The sequence below is a fragment of the Paramormyrops kingsleyae genome, chromosome 20, assembly GCF_048594095.1.
Source record: "Paramormyrops kingsleyae isolate MSU_618 chromosome 20, PKINGS_0.4, whole genome shotgun sequence".
Classification (NCBI taxonomy): Eukaryota; Metazoa; Chordata; class Actinopteri; order Osteoglossiformes; family Mormyridae; genus Paramormyrops; species Paramormyrops kingsleyae.
This window is the reverse complement of record NC_132816.1, coordinates 4,950,538-4,976,704: the sequence shown is the minus strand read 5'-3', so window position 1 is coordinate 4,976,704 and position 26,167 is coordinate 4,950,538. Positions and strand designations below refer to the sequence as shown.

At 45.6% G+C, this 26,167-nt stretch overlaps 1 protein-coding gene across 2 annotated transcripts; it reads left to right on the top strand.

Annotated features, from left to right (window-relative positions):
• The first annotated feature begins 1,606 nt into the window (after positions 1-1,606).
• On the top strand, positions 1,607-25,954 carry LOC111856378 (prolyl hydroxylase EGLN3-like). 2 transcript variants are annotated; one of them, XR_002841111.2, is made up of 5 exons: positions 1,607-2,725; positions 19,362-19,481; positions 24,167-24,303; positions 24,553-24,697; positions 25,252-25,954. XR_002841111.2 is itself a non-coding variant. In XM_023836301.2 (5 exons), the coding sequence occupies exons 1-5, from the start codon at positions 1,847-1,849 to the stop codon at positions 25,308-25,310; spliced, it is 1,263 nt and encodes a 420-aa protein (XP_023692069.1). In that variant the 5' UTR covers positions 1,610-1,846; the 3' UTR covers positions 25,311-25,954. The 2 variants fall into 2 exon arrangements, 1 of the variants encoding a protein (XP_023692069.1); XM_023836301.2 differs by having other exon boundaries at positions 1,610-2,725; positions 24,630-24,697.
• Positions 25,955-26,167: the final 213 nt, after the last annotated feature.

The window sequence follows — 26,167 nt, the reverse complement described above, 5'->3', positions numbered from 1 at the left end:
GGCACATAGACAGAACAATCCATTGAACAACTAGATTCTTCTGCTTCCAGCATACCAGTCAAAGAGAGTATATATGCACTTCAAAGCAGCTCACTTTGAATATATGGATTTTGCTTGGGTGATTTTTTTTTCAGCAATTTTTTTTCCTGGATTAAGTAGAAAGGGCTGCAGCATTATGGAAAATGTAAAACATTTTGAATGAAAAATCTTCCATTGATAAATAAATCGTGATTCCTTAACAAAACATTATAGTACATGATTTAAATTTAGAAAATTATATGCAAGCTTTTCTCAACATGCATTCCTCCTTCTCAGATAAAAAAACATGGCTAAAAATAATTATCTTAATTTAATAATAATAATATTGCATTTGCAAATATTTTTTTCCTGAGAATTTCAAATCCATAGGTAGGTTGTGTTTGTGTGAGTGTGTGCCCAATGATAGGCTGATGTTCTTTCCAGTGCATCTTTTACCCTATGCTTCCTGGGAAAGGCTCCAGACTCTCTTCAACTCTGCACTGGTTAAGCAGTTATTGGAGATGGATGGATGGGTAGATGGATAGATGGACGGATGGATGAGCATTTTAAAACTAAACTGAATTTCTATGGAAAAATAACCTGTAGAGAGAATTGCTTTCTTGATTGTTTATTTGATGATTGAACAAAAGTCAAGGTTTATACAACCAAAAAACTGTGTTTTGTGTGACACTGTCCACGTGTGATAGGTGTTAGACTAGTTCCAGTGTGAATCGAGTGGATAGCCCACGTTCGCTATGCTTACTGCCCTGTGCTTCCTACTGCCAGAGGCAGTGTGCAACTCAAATCTCAGTCCACCCATTGGACTTCATACTGGCAATGTTTGAAGCAATTAGACTTTTTTACAATAGCGGATAATCGTCAGACGTGCACGTCACATATATGTCTGCAGATCATGGGCGTCGTCGCCCTCAAAATTCATAATTATTCGTTTGGACCCCCCCACATTTAACATAAAATATCAGTTTTATGCCAGTGTGTCGTCCGTCCGTCCGTCCGTCCCCCCCCACACCCCACATTCAAAAAGCTTCTGACGCCCCTGCTGCAGATAAGACACAGATCTTAGAAGAAAGACTGAGGTGTGCAGTTGAGTTAGCACTGCATCCCGGAAGAACTACTACGGATAATAATAATAATAATAATAATAATAATAATAATAATAATAATAATAATGGGTGTTTCTCTACAATTCAGTTATATTAAATACTTCACTAACGATCATATTTTAGTATTTGTAACACACCCGCGCTGCATTCCATTACTGTTATTTCACTGGATTCATTTGTGGCAAAATAATGTTGCCATTCTACGGAGTACCATATAAAATAATATAAAATAACGAATTTGATGTAATCTTATTCATCACCTCTTGGAATACTAATTCTGGAAGCTGATTACCCCAGTTCTGAAGCAGGTGTACATTTTGTACCTTGGCTCCGAAGGTGGCTGCCTAAGTACGTTCTCCTGTTTCACAGGCACCGCAGCAATGCCAGCCCGGATCAGGCCGCGGCTTTTAGGCATGCGTCAGTCCGGCCAAGCGTGACTCAGCTGGAGCGTTTGGGGGCCGGCGGGGAGCGTCCCATGAATGGGGCATCGACAGCCAGCTTAGCTGCTTCGGGCTGGCCCTGCCCCCCGTTTACTGACGTCACCGCCGGGATGTCCTCGGGTTGCGAGCGGAGCCCTGATCCGGGCTGGCACTGTGTCGCAAGTCGGCAGGCAGTCTGAAGAAATGCGGTGCTTGTCCAGCCAAGTGTTAGTATCTCTTCTACACGCAAAATAATAATTATTATAAAAAGAATGCCAACCCATAATGTGTGATGAGACTGCTGTCTCCGCGAACGGAAAAAGGCCGGCTTTCCTTTTCGCCTGCAGCAGCGTGCGGACGGCGGCGGATTTAAAGGGGCAGCGCCGCAGCGGAGCAGCCATGGACGCGGGCAGAGAAAAGAGCGCTCTGGACTCCGAGGGCGAGCGGCAGTACTGCGAGCTGTGCGGCAAGATGGAGAACCTGCTGAAATGCGCCCGGTGCCGGAGCTGCTTCTACTGCAGCAAGGAGCACCAGAAACAGCACTGGAAAAAGCACAAGCTGGTGTGCAAGGAGGCCGACGAGCCGCAGGTGTTTAAGCGACCCGAAGAGCACCCGTCCCGCCTGCGGTTGCAGGAGAACGGCGGGGAAGCGACCAGCACGTCCGCGCGAAGCGCGCTTGGCACGGGTCCCCGCAATCCGCCGGGGGATGGGGATGGGGATGGGGTGAAAGAGCTTATTACTTCTACGGAGGGATCGGCTAGTATATGTGACAGCGGGCAAGCGGGGGCCAGACAAGGTATTAGTAATAACCTCAAAAGGAACGGACAATCAAAACCAAATACGCAGAAACTTGCAACGGAATATATAGCGCCATGTATGAACAAGCACGGCATGTGTGTGGTGGATAACTTCCTCGGAGAGGAGATCGGGATGAGCATCTTGGCAAACGTGCTCGCCCTCCGCAAAACCGGCAGATTCACTGACGGACAGTTAGTCAGTCAAAAAAGCGACTCCTCCACAGACATACGAGGAGACAAAATTACCTGGATCGAAGGGAAGGAGCCGGGATGCGAGAACATATCTTTTCTTATGAGCTGCATGGACGACGTGGTCAGGCACTGCAATGGAAAACTAGGAAGCTACAAAATTAACGGGAGGACGAAGGTGAGTATGCGAAAGTAAATTTGCCCCGTCTTAGCGTACGCATGGTTTACAATTCAATTGCGCGTTTTTGTTCAACAATACGGTAGATTTTTTTTACCTTCAGAACTTTGAAAGTACTGTGTAATAATATTTATCCTTTATGAACAATAACAAGTACAGTCTATAAACCGTGCCGGACCGTGCATGAAGGGTAACACACCACCAAATGTGTGTAGTTCTCGTGTCTAAAACCGATAGTAAATAATTATTCTCACTGTGAAGTTCTCCATTGTGCTCCACATTGTGCAAAATGTATGTGATGTAAAATTGCACTTTTGTGTATCATCATTTCAAGTACGTGTGATCTGGCAAGTCGGCAAAAGTAAAACAGGTGGGAAATTAACGGGAGGAGATGGAAGCTTTGCAGGGGTGCATTTCCACGCCTTTTAAAAATGTTAAAGACTACTTTAGTCGCTTATCCTGACTGATAAAATGTGATCAGATTTATTTTGTTTTACTTTGATGCACTGCCAGGTTTTGTCTGTGTATTTAGATTTTCCCCATCAGCTTCTGCAGGTTTTAGAGTGTACCGTGCTACACGGAAACGCGCACGCGAAAAGCGAGCGCTCGGAGGGTCTGACTGACTGACAGGCGTCACGCTGCGTGTCGGGTGTGTTTGCGCAGGTTACTGTCCGCTTTGCAGAGGTAACCCGTTTTCCTCTGAATTTTTCATGCATTCCTTATCCTTACTGTAACTGTAATATATTGCTATGTTAACCGTAATAATAAAAATCTAGAAATCGATTTTAATATAGGATTAACGAAACATAAGTTATGCTTCAGGAGGACAAACGACCAGAGTATACAAAACACATGGTAAAGTATGACACATAGTTATGTTTCTGCAGCTGTAAGTACTAGTTATTAAATTATTTGCTTAGTATACAGTGATCCGTACGTGCCACTTTGCACGTGTCGGTTTTTGTACTTATTCATTACAGTAGCTCCGGTCAAGTTTCTGCCTGCGGCTAATGTAACAGGACACCGTCTGGAAATCTATTTTAAAAACACATACACCTTATAATATGTGTCGTTTTTTAGCCTGACCGTTATTTCTTTATGTACCGTTTATCACCAGTTGGTCTTAGTCGGGAGCAGGCAGCTGAGTACATTTTCGTAACTTAAACTTCGAGTTAAACCACAGCATTCGCGAAAAGTAATAAACGAAATTCAGGGAGGGAAAACCTGCATTGTCGAGATAATAATGTATGAATTGCTTAACTCCAGTGAGGCAAACGGTACACTTGGAGCAGGAATGGTATGCCTTTTTATGAGTGCAGCATCTTTACGTATCCTGGAGTGTCTTTGTCATTTTGTTTTAGACAGAGTACAAGAATACAGGAAATTTCAGTTATCTGGGGGAGAAAACCATTGAAAAAAATGTTTATATATATATATATATATATATATATATATATATATATATATATATATATATAAAATAGCTTTTTGTAAACACAAAAAATGAAGATAAAAACACATGCTACAAACCTGCTTCTTTTCTTTCTTTCTTTCTTTTTTTTTGGTGCCTAGTTTAGTGGTTTTGTAGCATTTTATGAGGACATTGAGGATGGATAATTCCAGAGTGGTTTTTGAAAGAAATAATGACAAGGCATAGGTTAGAAAAAAAGTGAGAAATGTCCTTTATTGTCATCTTTTAAATATGATATTTCTGGATATTTCTGGACATAGAAATAAGTTGAATCTAAAGTGTCTTGTGTCTGGTTTTACACTTTTCTCCAATTTCTGCGCTTATCTGTCAGTTAATAAGCTTCATTATTGACTGAAAGATTCCGTCCTTTTCTGTCTGTATTGTTTGATCTAGCATGTCCCACAAATCACATTTTTATGACCTTTGTGTGAATAGACGGTTTTGCGGTGCATTGGACCCCCGGTGCCCGTCCAACGAGCTCCTCTGAGCTTTGTATTACCTCCCCAATGTGGACAACCCACCCAGCGCTGCCATCTATCCAGTCGAGAACCCCCCCCCCCGCCCCACTCTCGTCCGTGTTGCGGGTGCTTTTCCTCGGCCCGCCCAGGTCGCGTGCGAGCACCTCATCTCCCATCTGACCCTAAATTCGGGCCGGGTTGGCTCTGATGGATAATTCAGGTTCTTCAGCATATTTTCGCACCCAGAACAGCATGCTGCAACCTTAATGACTAATAATTCCGTTAATCATCTAATTGCGGCGTGTTTAAATCGGGGCCAACTTGCTTGGAGATATCTGGTAGCAAGTCCATGCAGCTCTGTAGTACCAGTCAAAACCCAAGTGTAGCTCTGGCTTAGCTTCACCAGAGCCCCCCCCCCCCCCCCAATCGTCAAGGTGCATGGGGGTCATGTACAGCACCTTTCGAGTGAATCCAAAAGGCTGAGTCGTGGTCTGGGGCTCTAGGGACCCCCGATGTCATTTAATGGAAAGGAATGTCCCATTCTTCTCACGCCTTGACGGTTCAGCTGTCGTCCTGAAGACCTGCTTCAGCGTCTCTGCTGCTCTGATCGAGCACTTTGCAGGTTTGCTGATCATTTTTAATACATCACGTCTGAAACCTGTTAGACGGGTGGTTTTGCTGCTACTTTGATACTATGAGGTGAGGTGATACACATTATAACTAGGGATGGGATACAGACACAGACCATGGTGGTGTTAGTGTGCCGGTCTGTGTCAGTCTATGTCTCTGTGTATTGGTGTGCGTGTGTCTGTGTGTGTGTGTGTGTGTGTGGGGGGGGGGGGATTATGTTTATATCACATTGTGGGGACCAAATGTTCCTCACAACATAATAAAAATCTGTTATTTTGTCTTTGTGGATGCAATCAAAAAGTTATGTGACTGCAATCAAAAACTATAAATGCCGAAAGTCTCATAATTTCTTTTGTTTACTAAAGTCATGGCTGGGTTGGGGTTATGTTGGGATTAGTTTGTGTGTGTGTGTATTGGTGGTGTGCGGTGTGTGTGTGTGTGTGTGTGTGTGTGTTGGTGGTGTGTGTGTGTATGTGTGTATTGGTGGTGTGTGTGTGTGTATTGGTGTGTGTGTGTGTGTGTGTGTGTCTGCTAGTTTTAATTCTTTATGACTATGAGAAATCTCCTGGGGGGGCAGATTACTCATGAAATATTTAAGTGAAAACGTTGTATTTAAAAGAAAATGGTGTTAAGTAAAGCAAAACTGTCTTTAATGACTAAATCCAGGATTGCTCTGGGTGTTACACTAACCGTATTTTAAAGACTGGGCGCAGGTTTCTTTGGAAACATACGAGTATAAGGTCATCAAGTGCATAATGAAAACAGGCAGAAAGTTTGCCGAGTAGATCTGAAAGCCCACCTGTTTGTTTTATGGGAACAACCATGAGGTCACCTGACACATAAGCAATGTAAATGTGAAATTAGAATTATCACTGTAATTAATATTAAAATGACATGAAGTGTCATATAAGCTAGAATACTTCCTGTTTCTGAGCTTTGGTGGTAGACAGTGACTTAACAAATGGCCCTGATGTGAGTGGCAGAACATTTTAGCATTTGACAGGATAAACTGTTGGATCTTTTTCAGCACGTTTTCTGCTGCTTTTCTAAGCCTTTAGCTTTATTTAAGCCATGAGGAATTGTACTGAAAGTGTCCTGTTATCAATCTGATTGTTTTCGCAAAGATGCTGGTGACAGGCTGTAGTCCGGCTCTTTTCGGCCATTGCCCCCAGCTCCTGAGAACAGCTCAGGTCCCGCGCAGATCCACACACGAGCTCTGCCTCAGCTTCAGACACACGAGCTCTGCCTCAGCTTTAGCTTTTAGTATTACAGTTTCTTTTTCTTTTTTCTATTTGGGGCGGTGGCTTAATGGTTAGCATTGTCGCTTCACACCCCCCCCCCCCCCACACGGGTTTGAATCCCCCCCCTCATTTTCCATGTGTGCAGTTTGTATGCCCCCCCCCCCAAGTCACACAACATGCATTGAGTTTGAATGGATTTTTAAGTTTGCTTAGTGTTTGTCTGTGTGTGCATCTGTGTGCATGTGTGTCCTGTCTGTGTGTGTGTGTGTGTCCTGTCTGTGTGTGTGTGTGTGTGTGTTCTGTGTGTGTGTGTGTGTGTGTCCTGTCTGTGTGTGTCCTGTCCGTATGTGTGTGTGTCCTGTCTGTGTGTGTGTGTGTGTCCTGTCTGTCTGTGTGTGTCCTGTCTGTCTGTGTGTGTCCTGTCTGTATGTGTGTGTGTGTCCTGTCTGTATGTGTGTGTGTGTCCTGTCTGTGTGTGTGTGTGTGTCCTGTCTGTCTGTGTGTGTCCTGTCTGTCTGTGTGTGTGTGTGTGTCCTGTCTGTATGTGTGTGTGTGTCCTGTCTGTGTGTGTGTGTGTGTGTGTCCTGTCTGTGTGTGTGTGTCTGTGTGTGTGTGTGTGTGTCCTGTCTGTATGTGCATCCCCTGCCTTATATTCTGTACTTTCCAGTATAAACACCAGGCTCACTGTGTACTGGATAAGCAGTTACTGAAAATTGGATGGATGGATGACTTTGGTTTTTCTGCTTCTTTTCATTGGTAAATCACATGCTACACCCCCCAATGACACCCACTCCCCTGTGTTAGAGCTTCACTGTGCTGTTTTTATTGTCCCCCACACCCCAGATAAAGCCTTTCTCCCTCCACAAAGAGCTTGGTTTGTTTGCTTCGCCTGCCACATGGGGGGAGCCCACTGTCCTCATCTGTGGAAACGACGGCTGGCTGCACGACACGCCCCTTCCTCTTTGCCTGTGGTGGGTTAGGGCAGTTCCACGCAAGAAACCTGCCTCTATAAAAGATGGGGGTGGCGTATGGGCAGAACTTCATATTGAAGTTCCAACTCATTAATCCATCCCTCTAAATCTTTATACAGGGAATTTTTATTTAAGGATTCTGAACTGACAGGGCACTTCTGTGTGTGGTAACTGAAAGTGTGCGTGTGTCTGTGTTTTTATGAGTTTACTTGCCTATCTCTGTTTTCCCACCCTATCGTATATATGTTCTGCTCTACGGGGACATTCTCTAACATCCCGTAGAAGTTTGTCTAAGGCTGAGATCCAAGGTTACCCTTGAGAAAGAGTTTGTGGCTGAAGAGGTGCCAGGCTCTCTGTCTGTCTCACAATCAGCTCAGGGGCAGGTTAGGGTTTGGGGTTAGGTTTTACTTTTCCTGCTTGAGATAGGACACTCTGTCTTTCTCACACTCACAGCACACGGCTGAGTGGTTCATGTTCACTGTACCCATGGTCCTGAACGTTACAGCCCCAATAATGACCCAATAACCTAATTAATGGCATAAAATAGGTCTGTCGGACCAGGACCACTGCACGGCCTATGTTGTATTAGGCTGCTGGCCTTTGGAGACCTGTTCAGGTATCTAATTGTGTATTTTGTCATTTTGGCTAAAGCATGTGCTGTTTTGTTCTGATCAGCCACTCCTCTCTGATGTCACCACGGACCCGAGCCCTCGTGCAGTGTACAGACACTGGTGATTAAAGAGAAATGAAAGCATAGCTGACAGTCATCACCACGGGGCACCGCTGCCTCTCTGGTGACTTGTAGCCTGAGGAAGCTGCTTGTTATTATGGTATGGCCAGGAAGGAACCCCCCCCCCCCCCCCCATTCATTAAAGACTGCCGGACACCTACTGTCAGTGAAAAGCAGCACTGTAGAGGTACTTCCTGTGCCAGAAGCAGCTGACAGGAAGAAGGAGCTCTGGTGGTTCTGCAGAGGTGGGTATGGCTGAGCTGGCTCATGGAGAGCGATGGTTTTGGGGTCTGCGTTCGTAGCCGGCAGGTTTCCATGAGCCGGCGTGGTTCGCGTGCTGTGCCGACCCTCAGGAAGGGGGAGGGAACCTTATAGCCAGGTTTGCCGTTAAGCTGGGATGTGAACAGCACTCCGATTTTCCTCCTGTCACTGCTGTTCATGTGGACAGGGATAATGCATAACATGTCACTGCGTAAGAAACAATGGGGTTGAGCGGCACCTGACTCAGGAAATTCGTAGTGCGTTCTGAATGCAATGTGTATTTTACCAACTCCAATCAATAATTTCCAGTGATTTTATGTTATTTTTTTAACCCTGGTTCTAGCCTGTTTAGATAAGACAATTGTGAATTTTGTAATTGTACATCAGTGCGACACAGTCGCACAAAGAAAAACCCTGTATAAAGATCCACACTGTGCGTGCTGTCTGTGCGTGCTGTCTGTGCGTGCTGTCTGTGCGTGCTGTCTGTGCGATGCTGTCTGTGCGGTGCTGTCTGTGCGTGCTGTCTGTGCGGTGCTGTCTGTGCGGTGCTGTCTGTGCGATGCTGTCTGTGCGATGCTGTCTGTGCGTGCTGTCTGTGCGATGCTGCCTGTGCGTGCTGTCTGTGCGATGCTGTCTGTGCGATGCTGCCTGTGCGTGCTGCCTGTGCGTGCTGTCTGTGCGATGCTGTCTGTGCGTGCTGCCTGTGCGTGCTGTCTGTGCGATGCTGTCTGTGCGATGCTGTCTGTGCGTGCTGTCTGTGCGATGCTGCCTGTGCGTGCTGTCTGTGCGTGCTGTCTGTGCGATGCTGCCTGTGCCTGCTGCCTGTGCGTGCTGTCTGTGCGATGCTGTCTGTGCGATGCTGTCTGTGCGTGCTGTCTGTGCGATGCTGTCTGTGCGATGCTGCCTGTGCGTGCTGTCTGTGCGATGCTGTCTGTGCGTGCTGTCTGTGCGTGCTGTCTGTGCGTGCTGTCTGTGCGATGCTGTCTGTGCGTGCTGTCTGTGCGATGCTGTCTGTGCGTGCTGTCTGTGCGATGCTGTCTGTGCGATGCTGCCTGTGCCTGCTGCCTGTGCGTGCTGTCTGTGCGTGCTGTCTGTGCGATGCTGTCTGTGCGTGCTGTCTGTGCGATGCTGTCTGTGCGGTGCTGTCTGTGCGATGCTGTCTGTGCGTGCTGTCTGTGTGTGCTGTCTGTGCGTGCTGTCTGTGCGATGCCGGCTCGCCCCACTCTTCCTCCCGCCCTTTCTCCCGGTTATATAAACGGGCGTGTGGTGGAATTCTCGGCCCTGCCGTACCCCCTGCGTTTCTCCTCTGCTGACGGACTGTTTGCATTACACCACGCTCCTTCATGTTACCCCCTGCTGTGCTTCCGGACAACGAGCGTTTACAGGAAAGGGTCACTCCACGGTCTCCACTGTGGGGTCTGGCTCTATCCATAAGGCCCTGGGGGGGTCCGCCCCGTTTCTGGCCCACTGGGACCAACCCACTCCATACAAATACTCGTCCTGATGTGTTGGGGTGTGAGGTAATGTCTGGGTGAAATCCTGAGAGTGGGTGGGGACTGTGGGGGAGGGGGGGGGTCTTCGTTTTGTGGCACCTCTGCTGAGCCAGTATCTGTAATACTCCCAAGTATCTGCTCACGTTCTGCTCTGTCCTTGTTAGAAAGAAAATCCCAACCAGGAGTCTGCATTGCCCTGAGCTTTTTGTGTTTTTCTGCTCCCTGTAAATCACATTCAGCAAACACTGAAGATTGTAAGATCATATATCAGGGTAATGCTAGACATAGCAGTTTTATTAGGGACACTGGACGTAAATTACGGGTTTCTAGTTGCACAAGGGGGGTGTATCCATATCTTACACATCCTGAAGTCTTTGTGTGACATCTGTGATGCAGGAAAGATTATTTTCTGTAGTCTGGCCTTATGCTAACGTTGGGTAAAAACTTGCGAAATTTAAATAAATGAAACCACGTTGAAATTTCCCGTTTGGTAATTTAATAATTATCTTGAGTGCCAGAATTAAACGATAGCACTGTTTCCTGTTGTTTCATGTTTTTGTTCCAAATCTGGCCAATAAAAACTCAAACCCATCTGTCCATCTATCTATACATCCATCTTCAAACCTGTTATCATGTTCAGGCTCTCGGGATGAATCCCTGGCTTGTTTTATTTCATTTTTAACTCGGCAGGAATAACACACACCAATGATGGTGCATACCAGTGCACTTTAGAATTAAGTGTAAAAGTTTATTTTTAATAATGGTATATTGTGTTGTTGACGCTAATAAATACATGCAAACTGATTTATTTTTAATGGATCTTTTTAGTTAAAATGGATTGACCCTACTAATACACAAACAGTTCAATATGCAAAAACAATACGTATGTACCCATGAAAAAGGATTTTGAGGGCCAACATAAACCAAATGTAAGAATTTTTCTCACAGTAACGCAAATATGAATATACTTTGCCCACTAGTTATATATGAGCTCAGTCTGTGCATCTACCATATAACACGTTATTTTAAAAATATTATTTAGGTTTTGCTCGATTAACTGACATTCCTGAGTTATGTGTTTACTTTGAATATCTTTGAATTTAAATTAATTGAATTCTTCTTCCTGTCATTCAAATTCACTATCCTGTGGGATGTGGCCATTTTTATTGAAATTCCAATTCATGGATGGAATGGGGTTCAATTCACAAATTCTGAATTTTACATAACCTTGGGTTGTAGAGATGGACATCTGATGTGGTCTTTGTGACCCCAAACGACCATTCTGGCCGTTTTGTCCACTTGGTGAAACGCGGTGACCCAGAGAGCCTCGCTGCAGCCTCACCGCGGGCTGGAGCGGCGTCCCCATCTCTGTAGGATTCCTCACTTACCCTGAATCATCACAGAACATGTGGCCGAAGCTGCCCGACTTGTCCACCTCCTGGAGCCCAGTGTGGAAGCCGGCGCCTGCCTGCCTGCCCACTCGCGGTGTGTCTGCTCCCTTAGCCCAGACCAATACATCCGGAGTTTGGTTCGTTTCACACTTGGCCTCCCCCTCCGCTGTCCCCCATTTCCCTGAGTGCCTGTTCACTTCCCTCTTCCTCCTCCCCCCGCACCCCACGTGCCCTCCTGTGCATTACCGCTCCCCTCAGGCAGTATTCCCTGGGCTGGCCTCGTGCCCTGTGCCCACTACACCATGGGCATTTCGCAAACGGGGGTCACTCTGTCCTGAACAGCACCATTGTCGCCGATAAGCTGCTTGACGTAAAACTTTGCTGTGCAAATTCCTGTTTTTCCGCTGACTGTATCTATATTTCGTTTGCTCCCTGCCTTGTGTGTCAGATTTGAGCAGCACTGAACAAAACGAAACCTTTTCGTTTTAACTTCCTTGTCGGTGGCTGTTTATAGGAGACGTTAAGTTACTTTCTTTGACGCTGCCGCTATGGTGACCTTGGTGCTGGATTAGACCCTGTGCATGACCCTGGAGGACAGGACGCATTTCTGCCCAGAATGACAGTCTGGGGGGCATGAGAGGAGGAAGCTGCAGTCCGTGTTTCCAAAAACCACGGAAATGGATTTTTCATTGTGAATCCCTGGGTGATTTCCAGCGTCCATGTCACCGACCAAATAAACATATTTCTGTTTTGGAAGCTCTAAACTTATGTCCCATAAGACAGAGGCACGTTTTTAGGATGAGTATTACTAATTACTCGTAACAGACAAGGTGAGTAAAGCGTTATGTCAGTATTACACAGAAACCAACTGCAGCTGAATATTACTGCACACCAGAGTCACGCCAAACATTCTTATTCTCTGAGACATTTTGGAAAGACTTCAAACCCTTCCTTCATTTTCATTTTATCTTACTTTATTTTGCTACTTAGAAAACCTATAAAAGGTGTATTGTTTTGGCTTCAGGGAAGATTGCACAGTGTTTAATTGCTCAATGTTTGGAAACGGAATGATTTTCTAGGTTTTTCGAGCTGGAGTCCGTATCATATCTGTTAGCCTACGCACACTGCGTTTAGGTATCTGAGGTTGTCTGGGTGGTTCTCGGTTCACTTGGTTCTGTGCCCACGGGATTCACTCCACCTTTAGCCGCTTATGGCCCAAGTTCTAGCGTGTCATGGTTCCCGAGTTCCTGTGTCGAAAGACCAGCCTCGCGTGTCAGCAGCCCGGCCGTCACTCGGTGTGACGTCTCCAGCCGTCCCTCCGCTTTTCTCTTCGCTTTATTCCCAGTCTCATGAGAGGCTGTAAATTACAGCCACGTCAGCTGACCCACGTCTGTAACGGGGGCAGAGAGCGAAGGTGTGGGGCCCTTTCAGACCCCGCTGCCAGAGGTCAGAGACACGGGCCTGTTTGGAGAAGGAAATGGAAGCGGCTGGTCTGAATCAGTTGTGCAACTATTAGGAAACGAGGTTTGTTTTTCTTCTTTTGAGGCACATAATTACAAAACCTGTTTAAATGGAACAGACTAGGCATGTAGCCACGTAGTAAAATAATGGGTTTGCCCCCCGCACACCACCTCTCCGCCTGAAATTTGTCAGCTACCAATCAGGCACGTAGGCAGTCAGTAAAATCACGACGTTGAAACCCCCTTTGAAATTTGCTTCCATCCTCTGGTCGGGACCCCCCCAAAAATGCATTTTTGGCTAAATGCCTGGAACAGACGTGATTATTTCCCTGATATCTGATCTGTAGGCTGGATGACCTGGCTGAGGAGGATCCAGGCCAGGCGCCCAAGTCGAAACGCCTACGCCTACAACTTGGCAAAGCAAAACAGTATATGAGGAAAGGTGCTTATCAGTGCATTTACCCATAAGTAATGTAAATGTGGGGAAACGGCAGCGCCGGCTGCAGGCGGATGAACGTGGGATACAGGTCGCTGCTAACATTACAGTGCTAATACCTGTGAGTGTGGCTGCACTTTCCGCACCAGTTACGGCTCTCTTTCCCCGGTGTCCTTGAGTATGTTGGGTAATGCTTTACATTAACTGCACATTCATACTGCATTCATAGAACGTTCAGTGCACCTTCATAATGCATTCATAGAACATTCATAAGCAGTAGCATTCTAACATACTTTAACAGCTTTAATATACATTAATAACAAACATTATATGATTATGATATTGTAATTTTTATCATCATATAATGTTTGGTACTGATTCATGTTAAAGCTGTTAAGGAATGTTTGATGTTAAGGGTTACATGCTGCTTATGAATGCATTATGAAGACATTATGAAGGAGCATATTATGTATATGAATGTGCAGTTTTGGGGCATCCCCCCCACCCACCACGTGCGTTTTTGAAATAGATGTGGGTAATGTTCTAACTAATCAGGTGAACAGTTATACTAGGTTTAGAGGTTCTCTTTCAGGCTAGATCAAGATGTTCCCTCTTACAGAGGCGAGGTCATCCCGACAAAGGCTTGCTTCTGTACTTCCCACAAGTCTAAGGGTAACAGTCTAGGAGCTGTAGCTTATTATGTGATTTCCTCTCTACAAAACGCCACTAAGGGACCAAACACAGTGTAGATCTTGGAAAGAAGCTCCACTTTAATACCACAGATTGTTTAAATATGATGTTGTTAGTTCCAGTACAGAAGGCCAAGGCACAGACTTCATTTCTGGCTAAGGGATCCAGTGGAGCCTCAATGTCAGGACCCCCCGTTCATTTTGCCGACAGTGTCACACAGAAAAGGTCACTGGAGGGTCTCGCTCTTAGTGGTACAGTGAGAAGTTCACACTTTGGAGTGTCCTGTGTTTTCCGTAAAAATCCAGAAAAGCAACTCACTGAAAGTGTCGGTTGTTTTCAACAAAAGAGCAATTCGGAAGGGGGTCCCGTTTGGCAGTGTGACTGGCCGGTAAGTGGCACTCCACAATGCAAGGCTCTAAATATGTGTCCTGCAGCACTGTTTTTGGAATATAAATAAATCACTTCTTGTGAAAGTCTGCCTTTCTGCATGGATGGCTGAGGAGAGGAGTGAATCACAGGGAAGGAGGTCACGGAGAAGGCCCTGTGCTGTCGTGTAGGGCTGCACGTGTGTGTTCAAGCAGGGCATGGACCTTCTCTGAGAATACAGTTAAGAAACCTTCTCAAAATGTCTCACAAAACAGGAACTGTCCCTCCTGCATTGTTTTTTTATTTATGGGAAAAAAATCCACTTTCTGACCTGGAAAACCTGTTACCACGGCAAACATTTGCAGGGCTTCTCCCCTGGGGCAGATGTCTAGCGAGAAATCTGCGAGGAAACCAATGACCAGTTTTTTTTTTAATATATATTAAGCATGTGTTTTACTGATAAGTTTGTATGAATAATGTATATGTTAAAGAGAGAGCTGGAAGATTGCTTTAAGTTGATGTCGTACTATTAGTTTATGTCATAATGACAGACCTGGAATTCCATTCAAAAGAAAAAGAAAAGTCGTTTTATAATTTTTTTACCTTATTATTTACGTGGTAATCTTGGTAACCCAGACTTAAAAATGTAAATTTAAAATTGTATGATACAACAGAAAAACATGTTTAGTTTTGTTCATTGCAAGATATGTGCTTGGCGTTTTAGGCAAACTATGCTTTTTACTGTAAAGGGTCATTTTGTTTTCTTTCAATTATTGTAAATGTTTGATATTTAACTTTGTACAGGTGTAACTTTTAGTATTATAATTATTATTATTGCGTTTGCTTTCGCTTTTATTTAGCAGGAAGCTTTTGTCCAAAGCAGAGTCAGGCCTGTAGCACATTCCATACATTTCCAGGGGTTGACTAGGCACTGCTATGGCTAAGCTGAGCTTCTGATGAATGACTGTTTGACAGTGATGATAATGACACATTACGTCTGACCCTGACTAGGATAGGCAGTCATGTCTTGATAAATGTATAGATGTGTAATTAATTTCTTACAATATGTGCCCCCTGCCCTCCTCTCTGTCTGCTACCAGGTGACTCACATTCTCTGCCTCTTGGTTGGTTCTTGGCCTTGTGATTTCGGGTTGAGCTCTAAGCTTGTTGTTCATGTGCTTTCCTCTCCCCTTCCCTGTGTACACCCCCCCCCCCCCCCCCAAGCCCACAATGCTGTCGATGCTGCAAACAGCCGCAGTGCGTTGGGGGGGGAGGGGGGCAGGTACCGGTAATAATTTTCCTGACTAAAGCATGACAGAGGCGTTCGCCGCATGGCTCTTCATGGACTGTTCTGCCGCCGTCTCCCACCCCCCCGCTCCACTGCATAATCTCTGGTTCTAGCTGTGTCTGTCACCCAATGGCCAGCAGTCATCTCTTCCTCCCCGTCACACGTCACCGTGTGTACAGTACAGTACGGCAGAATGGCAGACGCTGCTGTTTACATTCTGGCTTGCAGATACGCTGGCACTGCGTCAGCATCTCACTTCCAGCCTGTCTGTAGCTGTTGTTTACATCCTGCAAGGCCTCATCTCCGGATTGAGCCAGCTGAGACAGGAGACATCAGGACTTTGGGCCAAAATGAGCGTCTCGGCAGAACGGATAGGAGCTGGTGTGAAATTGGCAGTATGTTGTGACTGTCCGGATGTGTTCCTAACAGTCCTGGGCGTACCCAGCCCAAATCGGATCCGCTTCTGATGGCCCCAGCGTTCGGTCTTGTTTCAGCAGGTGACAGACTCTCAGCGGACTGAGCTGGGAAAAATCACAGCGTCCTGGTCTGATGAGATTTTCCGGGCCTGCGCTCTCGCTGTTTGATATACTGGTGTGGCTTGAAACCAGATTTACAGTAAGATAAGTGCGACTCTGTAATGTTTGGGTTTAGGTGCTTTTATGTTCCTGCTCCGGCGCCATATCATTAAATTTTCTGTTTTTCATATTTCTAAAACACTATTATGGTAGGAAATTTTGAATTTCAAATTGAATATGACCATTGTTTATTTATTTAATAAACATATTTGAAAAGTAACGCCAAGTAGACTGTGAGCCTACTTTTGAGTGGCCTGTATGTAGATTGTATCCTGGTATAAGTGAAACCTTTTCGATTAAAAAGTATCTTTGGGTCTAAGCTAGCCAACAAACACATGCATGCACATGCACACGCGCTCACACACGCACACGCGCTCACACGCTTACAGTGAACTGGACTTTCGCACTGTCACTAATCCCATGTGGCTCAGGCAGGATAATTCATTAACCCCCAGAAGCTTGTTCCTGTTACACTCAGCCCCCCTTGGGGGGCCAAACAGCTGCCACAGAAAACACATTCGAAGTTTCGGTGGTGGGATCCGAGCCGTCATTTGAGTGATACTGTAAAAAGTTACCCCTGCTCTGTTTTCACCCATAGATATGTGAAAGAAACTTTAACCAAAGATACTTTAAATGACTAGGATCTGCCTCACAAAGAGGGAGGTGGCAGCCCGTAAATGTAAATGGCATGAAATAAGCAAGGGATGAATGACAAGCCAACATGTGTGGATCTGTTATAGCGCTTGTAGCCCCGCCCCCCAACACCTCCCCCCTCCTGCAATCCCCCACTCATCTGTTACAGAGACGAATGTGTTTGCTGGTCGGCATGCCCCCGGTGCCAGGCCTGCTAGCGGCCCGGCGGCCTGCCTCACGCACCGCACGTAGCACGATCATTAGAATGCTGCCTGTTGGGCAGGAGGCCAGCAGCCGCGGGGTTTATGTCAGTTCATTGCTCTCGCGGGCGGTGGCTGCGCTCCCAGCAAGAACACGGTGCATGACTGGGGGGGGGGTCTCGGTCTCCCCAGCCCACCCATATGGGGCCCCTTTGCCAGGCGGCTCTTAGGGCCCCAATGTGGCCCCCCACTCGCTGGCTCACGCGCGCCAATGCGGCCGCGGAATGTAAATACGCCGAGTGCCGTGTTGCCACAGGTCGCGTTCGCGGCCGGGCCCAGATCGTGTGCGTCAAACGGCCCGTCTGACGCAGGTTCTGCCCGCGACTTGAAAAGGTGGCCCGCAATCGCGGTGATCTCAGCCCCCTGGTTCCGGGGTCCCTTTGAAAGCGGCCGCGTTACTCAGGTGGGGCCGGGCCGGGCTGCCCCCCTTCATGCCCATTGGGCCATAAATGGTGGCCAAAACGGAGCTCACCGTGGTCGGCCCAGGTCCAGACAGAAAGCCCCCCCCGCCTTGCGTGCGCGGGGAAGTGGCCCGGATGTGCTGCTGTGAGCCGGAGGCGGACCCCAAACATCCTGGTGTCAGAGGCTGGGAAAGTCGTCAGCGTGCGCCTCCGGGTCCAACACACGGCACGCGAGGTCCGGGGCCCCTTGACCTGCGAGCTCAGCCTCTAATTAAAAGCCTGTCCGCTTCTCGGTCCTCACCGTGCCGGCTGAAGTAGGCCGGTCTCTCGCCCGAAGGTAATGGGGGGCCTGCATTATTTATGATTATTTATTCAGAGTATTTATCATGCAACCTCTGTTAACAGTAGGTAAAATACAAAAAAGTAAAATGGTAAAAAAAAGAGCATAAAATGAGTAATAACCATGTTCTGCTGTTTTATTAATGTCGCATTCCTGTAATGGTGTCTTCTGGCTTAACAGCAGTTAATCCAAACACCTCTGTACCTTGACAGATGGCTCAGTGTATTGGATATCCATAAAGAGAAGTGCAGGCTTGGTTCTTAAGACTTAATTATTTAAGATTCTTCGAGTTCTGTTTGCCCGGAGCAGTGTTACATATTTTGTGCATGATTTAACGTGTGTGGGATTTAACGTGGGAGACCCACGTTTGCAGTTTCACAGACAGTCCAGCATAGGCAGGTGTTTCTCAGAGATGTGCCCTGCGGTCGCGCCTGCCTGTCCAGGCCTCCCTGTGATGCCCCCCCCCCCCCCAAATCTGCAGCCACTTCCTGCTGTCTCCCCCTCCTGCCGGCGTATTTAAATGGCCAAACAACGAAAGCAGAGGCAAAAGTGATGAAATTGCGGTGAGGGGTTATCAGCCTTATGAACTGATGCTTGATTCCGATGCTCACTAATATTTCCCACCCAATAATTGAGCCTGGGGCAGAGTTCCTCAAATTAAACTGTTTCCAAATTAAGGGGAAAATTCCAGATCCTGGTGCATTTACAGAATTATAACCGACAGGGATTGGAACTGCATATATGTGCTGACATTATTAATAACTAAAGTGTGTAAACGGATAAGCGAGGCCACCAGGTACACACCTGTTTGTGCAGTGCACGTCTCTGTGAGCTATTCAGAGTATCTGGCTGTGCCTAAACAAAGCAGCTGATCACCCCAAAACAGGTCTTGCAGAACAGTTTTACGTTACCTTTATTTGTCTTGGGTCTACAGTGAAATGGGATTTTTGTGATGGGGGGCGGGGGACGGTTCCTTTCTCTCGGAACGGGAAATAGAACCAGGAAGCAGCGGTTCCATATTATTGTACCGGTTTATTTTAGTAGCAGTCAGGTTTGCAATCTGCGTGCTCATTGGCTCTGGTGGGTGGGTGGGGGGGGGGGGGGGGCGGCGGACAATGGCCAACGTACACAAACGTGCACAACAATGCTCTGCGTGCGGATGCACGGCCCGGCGACATGCACTGCCCTGCCCCACCCTGCCATTCGGGGCCTCCACGCCTTAATCTTGCACTTAGAGGAACCTCTAGGCATTGTGGTGCCATTTAGGGTGGGTTCTGGAGCTGTGAAGCACGGGCTGGCATCTCGCCCTCGTCCTCCTCCAGGCTGTCAGTGGTACTGCCGTCTCTTCTACTGAAGAAATAACTGATTGATAAACCCATTGTTTTCCCACCCCAGGATCAACTTGACAAAACATGACAAAATCCTGAAATCTCAGTGTTCAGTTCTATAGCGATGGATTGACCTCTCCACTCTGCTTTTGTGCTATTCTACGACCCACCTTCTAATTATCTTTTATTTGTTTTTTGTTTTTTTTTTTGTAGGCAATGGTGGCGTGTTACCCAGGCAACGGGGCAGGATACGTGCGACATGTGGACAACCCAAATGGAGACGGGAGATGCGTCACATGTATATATTATCTCAACAAAGACTGGGATTCCCGGGTATGTGGAGCGCACATTAATCACGCTCTTCTTTTGTTCCTGTTTCCATAGGTACTGTTAACTAAGAACAACATCATATTATTATAATAATAGCGTCATATAGCTCTCCATGTTGGAACCTGTTTTAAAATCTACATTCATCTGTGTGACTGTTTGTTGCAACCAGTGAGTTTGGAAATGACAGTACGCAAAGACCTTAATTAAAACAAAAAATGGCATCCATTTGCGAATGCAGCACGTCATGACAGCTTGGTGTGAGAGGACAGTGCGGGTGACACATGAGAGGTGACAGCCCAGGCTGGGGCGCCAGGTGACCATAACTGCGGACGTCGGCTGTGACCCAAACCAAAGGGGGCACATTTGTATTTATCGGTCTGCTCGAGTGAAGTGACAGTGACCCAACACGGTGCACCAGTATTACATAATCTCAAATGGAAGGTAAAATGTTGCAGTAAAAGTTAATTATTTATCTTAAATTGAAATCAATGAACATTCAGCTGAAACACCTTCATTTAAATAGTTAACTGTCTGTGGGAAGGATGAGGTCACACTGCTGTGTTATTGACCATTAGTGCCTGTTATCAAAGTCACCTTTAAAACTGATATTGCTGGGCTAGGTGTGAGAATTATGGGTAACTTTAGTGTTGAGTATTTTCTCCTGAACAGAAATCAAAGCTTTTCTAAAATACTTCTGACTCCACTATTACGCTACGGTTACACACTGTAACCACCATCATAAAAACGCGTTCTGCTGAATAAATAAATGTAAATACGAGTAACATTAAGTGAGGAAAGCAGTGAAGCCCTGCGGAATCGCCGGGACCACCTTAGTCGGCACTTCGCGCCCCGGCTGCCGGGCTGCGTCAGAGCCGCGGAAACATCTCCACCGGCCGTGGAAAGTATGTGGGGACGGGCGTGAAATTACAGGCGGCAGCGGTGGCCCTGCTTCACGCGCAAGCACATTCCGTACCCGGGCCGAGTTGGCGTTCCGGGTACCGCCGGCTGCCTCCGTAATCACGTAATGCTGCAGGCAGATAAGCGGCACGTCACATGCGCTTTCTATTTGCAGTCCGCCGCGCTATCGGATGCCCACACCGGGTGACCTCCTAATAGCAATTGTAGTCATTGGCACCCAAACGGATACTAAACAGAGATATTTGGTGTTTTATATTATTGCGAAGGTGTTTAATTAAAACGCACCCAATGAGACTGCTTGTCAATGAACTTTGTAACAGCTCCTTTAGAACTATAATTTAGGTTTCAATTTAAAATGAATGTTTCAAATTAATGTTTTACTTAAAACTTCTGATTGTTTCTAATGCGAAATATATGCATTTTATAAACAAATTAATATTTTTATAGAACCAATAAATTTGCAATATTTTTACTGAATTAAGCAAGATTTTCTGTGATAAATGTAGGCTATATGCAAGGACAAATAAAATATGCAGTACCATCAAAATAAGAATTAGCAAAGTTTAACAGATGGAAAATATCAGACTTCAATATGTTTATTTTTTTATCATCTTATTTTTTTTTATCGTCTATTTATCCTTAAGCTTGCTTTCTGCTCTCAGGGAAACTCATTTCCTTGCCTGCATCTAGTGCTGTATGAGGGTAACCGTAAATCCTGGGATTTTGCATTGCTTCATGTTGACATTTGCTTCCTACAGTCAGAATACTGTCTGTGTGCATTTTTGTGTTGCTGTGACGCCTCTCTTTGCCTCCTGCCCTCGGTGTCCCTCTTTATTTGTAAAGCAAAATACGGTCACCCTAGCAGTGCAGTATACATTTCTGCATTTGATAAATAGACTTTGACTGATTTAGGTTCTCTGCAGTTCCTGCTGTACTCTTACACTCTCTATGTAATTTCAGATGATCTATGAATATGTGTTCAGTGATGCTTGCAGTCCGTCCTGCGTTGATGGATCGATGGAGTGCCTCATGGCTTCTCGTTTTATCAAATGCGGTTTGTGTTTCCGTTTGTCATTGTTTTCTCTCTGATTCAGAGGCCTGGCTCACAGCCTAAGCGCTCTCGGGGGGTGCGGTTAAAGTGGCGGTCCAGAACTCGGCTCTCGCTCACGCCGCGTCGCCCGGCGGGCTGCGTTTCTTGCGAGACGCGCGCACTGAGACGCAACGGGACCGGTTGCTTAACCTGACGCTTCTCGGAAATGCTGCCGGTCGCTCTGCGAGTATCCAGCTGCCTCTGTCCAGCCACGGTTCCAGAGAATGCTGCTGGTCAGTCTGCCAGCATGTTCGGGCCGTTATCTCTCTCCTTTTTTCCGTTCATCCTTCTTTATCTTAATAACCAGATCCCAGGTCCCCAATATGAAGACTGTAAAATCAGACCAGACCCTACTGTACGTCTTCTTTGAAAATCTATGCATTTCCCAGTTCAGCTGTTTTTTCTGTTTCTTAAATGTTTCAGCTTGTAACTTTATTCTTGTGGGTCAAAATGGAAGTTATGCCTTCAAAGCACACTTCACAGAAGGCATGTATTTTCAAGCAATATTTGTGAATGGACCAAAGAATTACAGTATACAGTACATTGCATATGTGTGTTATGTTTCATTTTTCTGTCCTTCAAATACATGTACGTAGGCCAGGGCTTGCAAAGTTTCTAAATCTCTGGTAGCCCTTCGGACAGGCATTCTTAAGATTTTGGTAGCCCAAAATTAATTTTGATCAGCCCAAATTTTTAAAAGGCAATTTTTAAAGTATACATGCTTAAGAAACCAATTATGGGAAAAAAAACTTGGTTTAAATTATTTAGTAATTGCTTAATGTTACCATTACATGACAAAAATAATATGATAAATAATATGTAGTAATAAATGAAAAATAATAAGCATGAGATTTATACTTATGCGTACCCATGAATAGGCCTACACCAAAATATTTTGTCAACACTTTATCCTCCTCAGTTTTTGTACCCAGCTAGAAATACAGAAATCGAACCTCCAGACTTATAGTTGCTTTCATTTGCTACAGTGTTACCCACAACTTTAAAAAACACCAGACAACGATATCATATCAGACAGCAGGTGGCTCCTAAACATTTTGCTTTTGCTATGCATGGGGTCCTATCCAGTACTTAATATGTTTTCACTTTATATCGTTTGCTTTGAATTTACTGTCATACAATGTTATTTTGCATCACCATATGCAGTGTACTGAATATGAGTGGTGTGATAATAAAGCTAAACTTGTCTTTAGGTTTTTGGATTTAACATTCTCGTTAGTACTCTATTACCATTCCAGCAGAATATTCTATTACCAACAATGCATCAAGAGGGTGGCACAAGGCGATTGTGCAATAAATAAATCCTCCTAGGTTTTAAGTGTACACTTTCTAGCGGACAAACAAATTAAGAACTCAGTGGTCAAAGTTTTTCATTATAATAGCAAGTCAAAAGAGCAGAAAAGGTGAATAAAGGAGGCAGTTTGATTTTACTTAGGGGATCATTTCTGATAGCCCGTCAAACAGGTGTTGTTACATTTTAGTAGCCCGATGGGAAAACTTGATTGTCCTGGGCCATCGGGGTAGCGATGGTGTGAGTCCTATAGGCTTCGGGCTGAAATAGCTGTAGCAGTTTCCCAAGGAGGTGAAGCGGTTTCTGCTGCCAGACTTTTTTTTTTTTTTTTTTTAATCATGCTCAAATTGAATCCACGTTTAATTACTGTTAATTTGATATTTGAGTTATGGAAACTTTAATCTATAGTTGTTTGTATTCTGGGGATGCTGTATGTTGAGTTTATTGTTATCATTGTTGTTATTACTCATCTGGGTCAGAGCCTAAGTTGTAATCCTGGGTAGATGTCTAGCTTTCTCGGCGGAAGGATATGCAATAAGTAATTTGAGCCACACCATTGAAAAAGCAACCTCGCTCCACATCCCATCCCCCCAGAAAGTAAAAATCCAGACCAAGATTTTGTTTCAACCTACTAGTTGAGTATAAAGAGTCACAGTCACAGAGTACTCAACTGGTTGGTTGAAACAAAACCTTAGTCCGGATTTTTCCTTTCTGGACCTGAACGATACATCTCTGTCTACGTCTCCCGATTATGTAAACACCAGCCGATTCTGTCTCCCAGTTGGTTGTTTCCTGGCCAGCAGCTTTCTCTACCTTCATCCCTCCCATTACATAATGGCATGGCCAGTGAATCCCCCTCCCCTACCCACATTTCTGGTCACAGGTGGCATCCACTCAAAAAAACACTTCCTCTTCCCTCCCCAAGTGTTCCTGTTAATTAGAAGAAGGGCAGGATGTCCTTGAGCAGGCAGATTGTAGGGGTCTGCAGCTGTTAGCGCTGCCTGAGAATGGAAGTGGATGGGATTTGCCAAGGGGCAGCTGTGTTTGTTTGTCAAAGGTCCCTGCTACCCTGATCAGGATAAGCGGTTGGATAGATGGATGCTTGGTAGTGATGCCAAATGAAGCTTCATGAACCATTTGCTGTATTTTTTGACCCCACTAGATGGTGCTCTTTGTTTGCTTTGGGACATTCTTTGAGCCCTTTTATGAACCATCTAGTGGGGTCAAAAAATACAGAAAATGGTTCATGAAGCTTCATTTGGCCGTCACCAATGTTTGGGTAAAAGGTTTATCAGGTTGCAGAAGTGAGACTTATTTAACTGGATAAAGGTGTAGCACTAACTCGTTAATTCTATTGTTTGTTTTTCCCAGGAACATGGAGGTCTGCTCCGGATCTTCCCTGAAGGGAAATCCAGCTTTGCCGACATTGATCCCAAGTTCGACAGGCTGCTGCTCTTCTGGTCGGACCGGCGCAACCCCCATGAGGTGCAGCCCTCGTATGCTACAAGGTGAGTGTCATCCCCTCCTTCACCAGTCATGTGCTACACTCCACATTTGCTTTGTTTAGCAGATGGACAGATCTGCCTGTTCACCAGATATATTTGGAGGGGTTTCAAGATAGTGCTGGCCAGCTTTCCTTACAACAATGACGTTCCGATATCATTGGGGTGGCTGGAATAGTGCATAGTGTGCATGCTGCTTATTATTTCTAGTAAAACCACTACCCTTGGGTGCTCTAATTCCCCCTGCCATAAAAGGCTTTGCTGTCCGCCAGATGGGGAGGTGCTTTCTGGGGTGGGAAGGCGTGGCCATGATGACTGTCTCCTCCAATCAGGTATGCGATAACAGTGTGGTACTTTGATGCTGATGAGCGAGCCCGAGCCAAGGAGAAATACCTAACAGGTACGTCACCCTTGGGGCCTCCAGCTATGAAAAAAATGCTCATATTTATACTCGGCCCAGATTATCGCAGCTTTCGGTTTGGACTTTTATCTCTGTCTTGTACAAACTTTATGCCAACACACAAGAGTTAGAATATAATGTAGCTTTCATCTGTCTATTTAATCTATTTTATCTGTCACTGTTCCTGTAACTCAAGTTGAACTAACAATGCAAAGGTTGGGGGTTCAAATCTTGGGGATCACATATAAATTTTATTCTGTGAAAAGCATTGAATAAATGAATAAATGTCAGATCTGTGTAGTGTTATGTGGTTTGTCTATGTAGTGTTACAGATCATTTTAAGTGTTTATAATGTCTTTGATATATAACTTTAAAGAGACTATTTTTCTTTATAAGCATGTTATTGTGGTGATCATCAGATGTATAAGCACCACAAGCAGGTTTCCACTAGACAGAACGACGTGTTTAGCTTGGAAGTGCCTGCAGGATAGCCAGGATAGTCTCCACACGCAGTACCATGGTAACCGAAAGGGCGATGACCCCTCGTCTTACAGGTGGCGGAGAGAAGGGCGTGAAAGTGGAGCTAAACAAAGCAGAAGATTCCGGCTCCTGAAGAATGGGGATTGGGGGGTGGGGGGTGGGCTAGACTTTGGAATCCAGGCAAGTCATGTGAAAGGGAACGGCAGGATGGAATGGACTGCCATGGAAACGGAAAGTCACATGTTTGTTCTGAACCATCGATCCAGCATGGACATCAGCACCCTGACCTTGAATGATGTTGTTATATCATTGCACTGTGCACAAGCCTTTTTGCTTTACCCGGAAAGCTGCTTGCATGTAAGCAGACCCATGCAGAATGTGCTTTTGGGGGGAGGGGGGCTTGTTTGAAAAGGTCGAGCGATAATCGTCAAGGCTGAACGAAAGGCGCAGTTTCGCACGTTCGCCTCAGACGGCGAGTTAAGCTGTTTTCGACAAAAAGTTTCTCGGTCTGACCGAAATGTGGAAGGAGGAGGAGCGTGGAGCCTCGTGTGTGACCTGAGGAGCGGCTGCTCTCGGACTCGCTGGGTGACAGCGAGTCCATGGCCTGCGATGGCCACCATCACTGATCACCGGTCTGCGGCTGCAGACTTAAAGTTTAAACTGCCAGTATTGCATTTTTTTTTTAAAATGCCATTTGAAATGTACTGTGTATCTGCTGGCTGATTGGCTTTATTTCCTGCTCAGACCTAATCAAATAAATGTGAATAATAATTTTTATTCGTATGACTTTGTGTTTTTGTTTTTAACTGGGTCTTTCAAGACCTTGGAGTGGATATTGAAGGGCAAATGGGCCCATCATTTAATTTGTTCTGTGGCCAGTTATAATATTTCAGTTATATTTGGAGAAAGATAATCTTCATAACATCAGTGAAATCTCCGTAGGGTAGTGGGCGATGCGTGCCAACAATGTCGCTGAATTCCCCGTGTGAT